General features: G+C 44.5%; 1 protein-coding gene across 1 annotated transcript; it reads left to right on the forward strand.

Annotated features, from left to right (window-relative positions):
• The first annotated feature begins 344 nt into the window (after positions 1-344).
• On the forward strand, positions 345-9,313 carry ARL14EPL (ADP ribosylation factor like GTPase 14 effector protein like). Its single transcript, XM_040580779.1, has 5 exons — positions 345-484; positions 2,535-2,711; positions 6,999-7,121; positions 8,557-8,696; positions 9,064-9,313. Exons 3-5 carry the CDS (start codon positions 7,011-7,013, stop codon positions 9,284-9,286), a joined length of 474 nt encoding a protein of 157 aa, XP_040436713.1. The 5' UTR covers positions 345-484; positions 2,535-2,711; positions 6,999-7,010; the 3' UTR covers positions 9,287-9,313.
• Positions 9,314-9,875: the final 562 nt, after the last annotated feature.

Below are 9,875 nucleotides of genomic sequence, written 5' to 3' on the forward strand. Positions count from 1 at the left end.
CTAACCGCTCCTCTCTGCCGCTCCTCTCTCCTCACGCTGTTTCCCTGCCCAGCGCGGGCCCCCTCCCACAGGCCACAGCTCCTTCGGGGACATCCACCTGCTGCACCGCGTTCCCCTCCAGAAGCTGCAGAGGGATCTCTGCTCTGGCTCCCCCGCCCCGCGTCCCGCACCGCCTCGCTGGCCCTGCCGCTCGCACTGCCGTTCCACTCGGTGCTTCCCCCCTCCTCTCCCCGCGCTGCTCGCCTGGCACGTCTGCCCTTCCCGAAGCGGCTCCCCCGGAGGCGCCGCCAGCTCGGCCGACGGGCGGGGGCACGACGCCGCAGCCGGCGGAGCCCGCCGGCCCGCACAGGGCTGCCGCCGGGCCCCGCTCCGCCCGCCGCCCGGCACGGGGCGGGAGGCCGCGCTGGCGGCGGGCACGGTCCTGCCGCGAGGGGGAGGTGGGCTCAGGGAACCGGTAACGGCACGTCTGCGGCCTCGGGCTCAGGTAACGAAGCGCTGGGCTGGAGGACGCGGCGGCTGCCGCCTCTGCCCTGCCTGCGTGCGGGGCGCGGCGCCCGGCACCGGCGGGGGGGCTCCGGGGCAGCGCGGCGGGGCGGCTGTGCGGCCTCACACGCGGCGCCTGTCACAGCCCCTGCCTGGCGCCTCGGCCACCGAAACGGGTTCCCTGCCCTTCATGTGCTTTCTCCCTGTCATTCCCACCACCAACACCCCCCCCCCCCCCCCCCCCCTGCTGCCGATTGAACATCCAGAAAGGAGAAAACAAGAGGCAGAAACACCTGGTAAACCCGGCAGTTTAGAAATAAATGGGGGTGGGGGTAGGGGTGGGGGACGTTAATGATAAAATGAGAGGAACACCAGCAAGACCTCCCTCTCAACCTTTGAACAGTGGAATCATAGAGCCGCAAGAAACTGTTTCCTAATAGGATAAGAACATTAAATGTTAATGTTTAACACAGAAAAAGTGCATTTTTTTTCCTCTTGAGCTGCCCCGTTTGTGCTGGCTGCGGGACGCTGCTTGAGCACACTGAGGGCGCACAAGGAACAATCTGCTTGGCGTTGGATAAGGGCCAGGAAGCTTAAAAGACGTTCAATGGATCTGTTCTCTGCTTTTCTCCCCACCCCCACCCCCGACCCCCGGTAGGGGCATTAGTTTCATAGTATTGTATCTCCCGAGGTGTATTTGCAGTCACTGGCTCATGGTGGGGAAACTTGTCCCTGTAGAGACCATTAGGAGTTTCACCACCAGAATCAGTCTCTCTAAATGCCACCTAAGATTTTAATCTACATGTACATCCTCACTTACTCATAGCCTAACACTCACTCAGTAAAAACAATTCTGAGTAGATTGCAGGCTGTACATCATCATGTATGCCATGATAAACAAATATCACAACTCATGCACAAACAATTTAGAAGTACAGATACACATGTATAAGTATTAGCAAAAATGGAACAGAAGGAGATACCAAGCATAAGGTGTATTTATAGAGTTAATAATTCTTGGTTTCTCCATTATGTAAAATATGGAGAAATGAGAAGAACACTGGGAAAAATATAGGAGAATAAAACCAGCTGTAGGTTTTTGTTTGTGGCTTGCTGTTGTATGAGTACCTTGGAGATTGTGATTAATATTCTTCCCCTTGAGGGATTTCTGTTTTATTTTTCATGACAGGAAAAACAGTCTTTGAAACAAAATGAAGGAATGTGTAGCAGCATTTAAATCACCTAGCTAAGCTCCATTGCTAGAACGCTACATCAGTTTTTGATTTTAAAATTGTTTGGAGGGGAAGAAAATAGTATGGTAAACACTAAATTTACTTGCCCTCAGTGTTGTGAAATACCTCAGAGAATGGGTGGATACAGCTGGTGAAGATAAGACACATTGGACTGTTAGTCTAAGCATGACAGGAGAATTTGTAAGACTTGACAGTTCTGGATGTTTATTAGGATTTAGCTGTGTTTTAGGGAACAGTAATAAGAGCCTTAAGTGATTGCAGCGTGCTGGAAACTGGCATCTGGAGGTATCGGGAGGAGTCTGAGTTGTCTCCAGTAGTGCAACAAACAATCTTGAAAGGAAGCAAGCTGAACCATGAGGTTGCATTGCCACTTTAGATGTTGGGGATTACTTAGCTATTTATTGGATTACTTTTGACTGTTGGAGATGGTGAACAGAATCCAGAATGTTCTGTCTAAAGCAGTAAAATATTCCTTTACTACATCCATACCCTAAAATAATAACATCCGTTCTTGTAAAATGCAGTAGTTATTACACTTTTTTGTTTACTTACCTTTTAAGAAAAAAAGCTCTAAGAAATACATTTGCTCTGTGAACATACCACAGATGCAAGTAATAAATGAGGACTTTGATCCCAGTTTATATAATTTCTCTATTTCTACTCATTGTACTAAGTACTATTTAAAAAGCCATAATTAATGAGGCAGAAAGTGTGAGGTCCTTTAAGACAGTTACCTGGCACTGTCTTCAGCCTGCTTCTCTGGGGAGTGCTATTTTGGTTATTTGTCTTCTGTTTCAGTCACACTGAGGCTGACGTCATACTTCCACTACCAGAGGAATTGTGCAGCAGTAAACCTATGCTGTGCCAGCCCCTTCCTGGGGTAAGAACAATTTAAAATTCTGGAGAACCTGCTTTTTCTCCTGCTGCCTGCTCTGAACTGAACATACACACTTCAGAGCTCCAGGTTTTCAAAAGGTAAGTCTGTCAGATCTCTTCCGCCAATTGCATAGCAACCAGAAGATGCTCATGGTCTATAATTATATCTTCGATTTCAGCTAAGGGATCACTCACTTCCAGATATGGCAGAAAGGCTCTGGGTTTGGGAGGGAAAACTCATGTGGGTTTGTTTTACTGCGAGAGGGCAAGATTTACTGCTCTAGACGCCCGTCACAGAATGGGCCATTGCTCTGTCATCATGTTTATCAGTTTTCTGGGAAACCAGCTGAGTTACAAGATACAAGACCTGCTTCTTTGTCTGGTCTGTGTTTCCTGGCTGGCTTCAAGACCATCTTCTGAATGCATATGCACATTTGGGGCTATGAGAGAAAGCATGGACCAGTTGGTAAGTGGCCTTTCCACATTTTTACAGCTCAGTCCGTAGTTGATCCTGGGGAAGATTAATTTTTCATTCTCAATTTGGCTGGCAACCTGATGTCCTACAGAGATTTCAAGATGCATACCTGAATGTGCCACAAACCTGACTGCTGGTTTCTGAGCTCACAGACATCTCTGCCAAACTAGGCTGAGGAAGATGGTACTATTGCAATGGATCAGCCTAATCCATGTGGACATTGGGGGATTAAAGCCATAGGGACAGCATCTTGTCTTGCCCTAGTGGAGGTGATGAACATGCTTACTGGTCTCTGCCAGAAAGTGTCCAATGGTATGAACAAATACAACTTGAAAACAACATGGATTCACTCTGGCAAGCCCTGCAGAGATACTGAAATCAAGCAGCCTGAAGTATCTGGAATGCCAGTCACCACATTTCACACCAGCTACAGCCACAGTGGGATGTTGAGATGTGGATGATCTCCTTCAGGAAGTACTTAATGTATTCAAAAGGTGTGGGAGAATACAAGTTTTGGTGGAGGAAGAGTGCAACTGATGGTTGTTTGCAGAGTTGAAATTTTTATGGAAGAGACTAGCGTTCAATATATTGCCCCTGGATTGTAACTACAGACCAAAAACAGTAGATGAAAAAAACTCTGCTTCAGGATCAAGAATGCTTTCCTCTGGATAATTAGGTTCTGCAGACTTGCAGTAGATGTCTGAGTCTCACACCCTCCCTCATTCTCCTATCCTCCTTCAGAACATGCTATGGAGGATAATCAGTCCTGTGAGTCTCACCGATGTCCGAATCTTGCAGTTTCCTTGTCACATTCTGCCTCATTTTTGAGCATCTTTCCTGGAGATTAAAATGTAACACTTTATCTTTACAATATATATTGAGACAGAAATGTGCTACATTTTCTACACAGGATATTTTTCACTGAGGTGGAAGGGCATTTGAAACACGTGTTTGGAACAAGATGCTTGGTCCTTTTCTGCCAGTATTTAAAAAGTGGCTTCTGATTTTGGGTATTTGGCTCCAGATAACTGCTAGGACCTAGTTTCCAAAGGAATCAAGTATTTACATGACCAGAGCACATGCAGGAATTCTGCATGCTTACAGCAGTAGCTGCTGATAGCTGTTCTGCTTCTGAACCCTGCACACTGTAATAAAACACACACAGATGATGGTCATGCATACTCTTAAAGTGCTTTAACAATGCTGGACGCATGGTTGGGCAGGAGAGAAGGTGTATTAAGCAAATCCTCATCAGGACTCCAACCTGAGTGCAAATGAAGAGCAATACTCACTTTCTTTGGAGCAGTGGCCTACATTCTTATTTTATTTGTGGGCACCTAGCAGGATCCCCCATACAGCAAATATTAATTGCCTGGTAATAGCTTTCCTTTTCTAACCCTAAAAAGATGCTCAAGACCCAGGACTAAAACTGTGTCCTCATTTCTGCTGGAATAGAGGGTTTTTTTCTTCTTTAGTAGCTGGTGCACTGCTGTGTATTTGGTGTGAGAATAATGTTGATAACACACTGGTGGTTTTAGTTGTTGTTAGGTAATATTTATACTAAATCAAGGACTTTTCAGTTTTGCAGGCCCTGCTAGTGAGAGGGCTAGAGGAGCACAAAAAACTGGGAGGAGACACAGCCAGGACAGCTGACCCAAACTAGTCAAAGGGATATTCCATACTGTAGGACATCGTGCTTGGTATATAAACTGGGGGGGTGGGAGTGGCCAGGCTCTGTTGATCGCTGCTTGGGGTCTGGCTGGGCATTGGTCAGCAGGTGGTGAGCAGTTGGCTTGTGCATCACTTGTTTTTTCCTCCTTTTCCTTTTGGATTTTATTCCTCTCCTCCCTCCTTTGCATTATAATTATTGTTGTTGTTATTATTATTGTTGTTGTTGCTGGGTTTGTTTTGGTTTTTTCCTCCGATTTTATTTTAATTACTAAATTGTAATTATCTCAACCCTTGTGTTTTACATTCCGATGTGTGTGTGTGACCAAGTGGGCTGTGTGGTACTTGGTTTCTGGCTGGGGTTAAACCATGACAAACTGTTGTTGTAAGGCATCCCATTGTGAACAGTGTCACAATCTCAGTCATTCTTCAGGTGACTGAAGAGGGGAAAGGGAAACCCTCTCCAAAACTGGCTGAAAGCTGTTCTTTTCACCTCTCAAAAAAAGTGTCCTCTCCTGTTACTTACTACAAGGTCTCCTCCTTCTCATTGCTGTTCCCACTGACTGTTGCTCTGCAGGGAAGAGCTGCAACAGAGGGAGCTGAAGTCCTGGACTGCTTTTCTGCTTCTCTCAGGGAGGTGCTGGCCCTTTGGCGGTGGTGAAATGAACGTCCTCTCTGGGACAGGGTATGGGCAACAGCCCTAAAGTACAGGGCAACCTGGCAGAGACCACTACACTACCTTTCAGAGGCAATGAGAGAGACTGGGCAGCACCTGGGGAAAGGCTGGAGAAACTCTGGAAAAGCTTAAATATTTCCAGTGGTGTTTAGGGTTAAGGCCTGAGGTAGTGGGTTTGTATGGGAAGATTATTTTTTTTTTGGGGGGGGGTGCAGGGGGGCAGGGGGTCTATAGGGGTGGCTTCTGTGAGAAGATGCCAGAAGCTTCCCCCATGTCCAATGGAGCCAATGCCAGCTGGCTCCAAGACAGACCCACTGCTGGCCAAGGCTGAGTCCATCAGTGACGGTGGTGGTGCCTCTGGGGTAACATATTAAGACGGGGGAAAAAAGTCTAACTGCACCAGCGGAAGAGGAGAGAGACTGTGTAAGAGCAATGGCTCTGCAGATGCCAAGGTTGGTGAGGAAGGAGGATGTCCCTGTCCTCATCTCAACCCATGAGCCTTTCATTACATTATATTTTCTCTCTCTTGTCTGGTTGAGGAGCGGAGTGATAGAGTGGCTTTTGTGGGCACCTGGGATTGAGCCAGGGTAAAACCACCACACTGAGGCACTGGAACTGCATATATTGCATAAAATTTTTTAACTAAACAGCTTCACAAGGTGGCTGAGAAGAGGTAGCTAATATCCATCCTGAACAGTTGCCACCACCATTTCTGTGTGATGGGGCAGAGGTGATGGGTGGGATTTGTGGGACAGACTCACAGATCCCACAGTCCTCGGTGGGTGCATTGTTAGCAGAGACAGAAATGCACTTTTTAGCTGTTAAATCTAAAAGTTAAACATTCTATTTATACACAAAACCTTTTGCAAAGCTAAGGACTGAGATTTAAATGCTAAGCAGTTTACTTTTAGTCCGTTGGTTGAAGTTTTCGGGAAGAAAACTGTGAATCCGCAGGGAACGGGCTAGTTACCGTGGCCACAGCTCTGACACACGCTTGGAGGGTCTGTGAATACAGGCACGGAACACGCCGAGACCCCTCCTGCTCCGCGCCCACCCCACCCCGGCTGCTCTTTTTTGAAGCCTCGCAAAAAGAAGAGCAGCTGGGACAACAGTGTCCCCCGCTGGTAAGCGGAATGCCTGCTCCTGCGTGCTGTTCCCTTCATTCCCGTGCGCATCGCCGGCTGCTGCTGCGTGTTCCGTGAGAGCACCGCTTCTCACCTTTGCCGCAAAGGTGGCATTGCCGTGGTGTCAGGAACGGGTTCAGAGTTCACAGCATTTCTTTCCATTTCTGTGATATTTAAACGCTAGAGGTTTTCCGAAGTTTGCCTAACGAATTGCAGAATGGCTTTGATGATACAGCCTTTGGTTGATGTTATATTACTTTAATACAGTTTTAAAATCGAGGCTGATACTGAGCCACATTTTGTTCTGCATTTGCTGTTGGTTAAGAATATATAAAAGCCTAGTATGAATATCACCTGCTGACCTTAAAACCTTCACTTAGAAGTCTGTGGATGTCACATTTCTGCACGTGTCTAACATGCATGTATGTATGTATGTATTTCAGAAGGGTGGTCAAATGAATGACATCATGGAAGAAAACTGCAAGAAAGGCAATTCTGCCCAGGAAAAATCTGCAGAGGAAAATGTCTCTCTTGATAAGGAGAGTTTGATAACACAGAGACAACTGGTATGACTACTCTGGTACTATGTTATTATCAAGATATTTACTATTGCCTTCGATTTCTTCCATAGTTACAAAGTAAAAAGCTGGAGTCAATAGGGTAATACCAGTAATAACAAAAGTGAAATGAGTCCAGTTTGCAGTGCAGTCATTTAAGGGGCTAAGAGTAGTTCTGAGCTCAAATGAAATAGTAAGTAGGGAAATAGGGCAGTACTCTTACAGGGAGGACTATTTTCATAGATTATTATTTGTTTCCAACTTGAAATTGCGTAATTTAAGATAATGAACAATGATGATGCTGAAGCATATTTTCTGCACTGAAAACCTAGCCCAGACTCAAAAGCAGAAATGCCTGAATATGCTCCTCGTGTAGGTGCATGAGATTGCCCTGGAAGTTTTCAGGAGGATGCAATTGAAGATGCATAGCATCAACCACCTTGTAAACAAGTGCACTCAGGTGCACAGGTATTTCTAAATCACTGTATCAGCAGGTTGGGCTGAACTGCCACTGCTTGCCCCATGAGAAGCAAAGAAAGCACTCACTTGTTTGTGAAAAATTACTGTGGACTCTGAAAGGAATGACACCCTCCGGGGAAGTTGAGGGGTGGCAAGTCACCTCCATTTATCTAAGAGGAGAAAAGATAAATCTGTATGTATGTTTTTGCCTTTGCATAATGCGTGACAAATGTACGTTCAATGTCCATAGTGATTGTCCAAAGAGAAATTGTTTGACACAACACCCATGTTTGTTTGTGTTGACTTTAGACATGACTGCTGACATGCACGGGCTATGTGGAATGGCAAATCACAAAAGCTGATGTTTTAACCTCCAAAACATTCAGCAGTTCTAGTTAATTGCAAACATGAATCCCATAAAATAGGCAAGAAAAGGCTTCCTCCTATTTCTCAAAAACTGTGCTCAGTACTCCTCACTTGTGCAAATGCTTTCTCCTCATACTAGTTGCATCTCCAGACGTTTCTCTTGCCCCCAGATTGTTTAGACAAAGATGGTTTCTAGGCATCTGAGGGAGCAGTGAAGGTAAGGGTGAATCCAGTTGAGATGCTTATAATCATAGCACTTATTTTTACCTTATGGATAAAATTGAAGACAAAAACATACATGAACCTGCCTTCCAGCAGACAACTTTCAAACTCCATGCCACTGTACCAGGGTAACATATTTAGAGTGATGGTTATTCCCTCTCCTGTCAGGATGCACAGTCAGTCAAAGAAATACTGAATTAACAGTTAGACAGGAAAACATTTTAAACAATGTAATCTTAATTTAGGTTGAGTTTTGCTTCATTTTCCTGACTGTGTTGTTTTAAGTTCTAAAGAATATTAATTTGAATGCAATTTGACAGCCAGTGAGGACATTTGGCAGTTAATAAATATTTGTTCCAATTGTACTAATTATAAACTTTCTGTTGTTTATTTATAGCAACAAGTTGAGAAACAATTAAAATCCTTAGCCTTTCAGAATCCAGGACCTCAGGTAGCTGACTTCAATCCTGAAACTAGAGAGCAGAAAAAGAAAGCATGCATGTCACAGATGAAACAAGGTTTTTTAAATAAGCCCAAGTAAGATGTGCTAATTTATTATGTGTTTTACTTTAAAACTGGCTGGTATGCTGTTTACTGAATATAAGTGAAATGAATAAAAGCATCAATATTTTGCAGAGAGATTTCTTATTACATATGAAAACTGTGCTGGGGAAACGGTCTTTTTCTGTGTGACTTACGTGAATTTTGATTTACTTCTTTGGTACACTTTCACTTTTAATAACAGTTGTTGTTACAATTAGGATAATGCTGGTATTTCATCATGCTGTGAAGTTGTTAAAGAGGAAGTATTTGTTCCTGGACAGATGTTTGCCACATTTTTTTGGTTGAGTCTTTGAACGTGTTGAAGCATTCACTGAGAATAATTTTTTCTTCTTTTCTGCAGAGTTACAAAGAAGTATGACAAACATGGCAGGCTGCTTTGTAATAACATGGATTTGTGTGATTGCCTGGAAAAGAACTGCCTGGGTTGCTTCTATCCTTGCCCCAAATGCAATTCAAACAAATGTGGGCCAGAATGTCGCTGCAATAGGAAATGGGTTTATGATACAATTGAGAATGAAGTGGGGAATGTTATCAGTGTGTTGCCATTTTCTGTCCCTGACTGATTTTTGTTCTGGTAGTTTTTGTGCCTGAGGAAAGTTCTTCCTTCTCCAGATTTTATTAAAATAAATCTTGGCTTTATGAATTGTCTCTAGTGAAGTGCCTGGCGGTGGTGCTTGTGCTTCTTTATTGCTGCCTACCTAGTACACTTGAACCTTCCCCATTTAGGTAAGAGTATGTATTTCATTCTTCCTCATCCTTGACAGCTTTAGAGAGGCATCTAGTCAGTCCTCTTTAAATCTTGACTTTCTAAAACTGAAGGTGTCTGAACTACTGTGGAAGATAATTTTCCTACCCTGTAAAGCTGAACCACATTGCTTGTAATGAGTTTTTCTCTTGCCCATTTCTCTGCTTGTTCACTTACTGGAGAGGAGAGAGGAAATGACTCTGCAATTCTTTGTTGCTGCCCAGGCTACAAGACTGAAACCAACATGTTTGGTCAGCAGATTTATATTTGTTTTAACAACATAGGGCGCATTCAGCCTTGATCTGTTATTAATTATATAGCTAGAGGTAAATGGTTTGGATATTTTTGGCTCTGGACAGAAAAATCTCTTCAGTTCTAGGAGTTTCTTCTTCATGTGAGACATGACA

The sequence above is a fragment of the Falco naumanni genome, chromosome Z, assembly GCF_017639655.2.
Source record: "Falco naumanni isolate bFalNau1 chromosome Z, bFalNau1.pat, whole genome shotgun sequence".
Classification (NCBI taxonomy): domain Eukaryota; kingdom Metazoa; phylum Chordata; class Aves; order Falconiformes; family Falconidae; genus Falco; species Falco naumanni.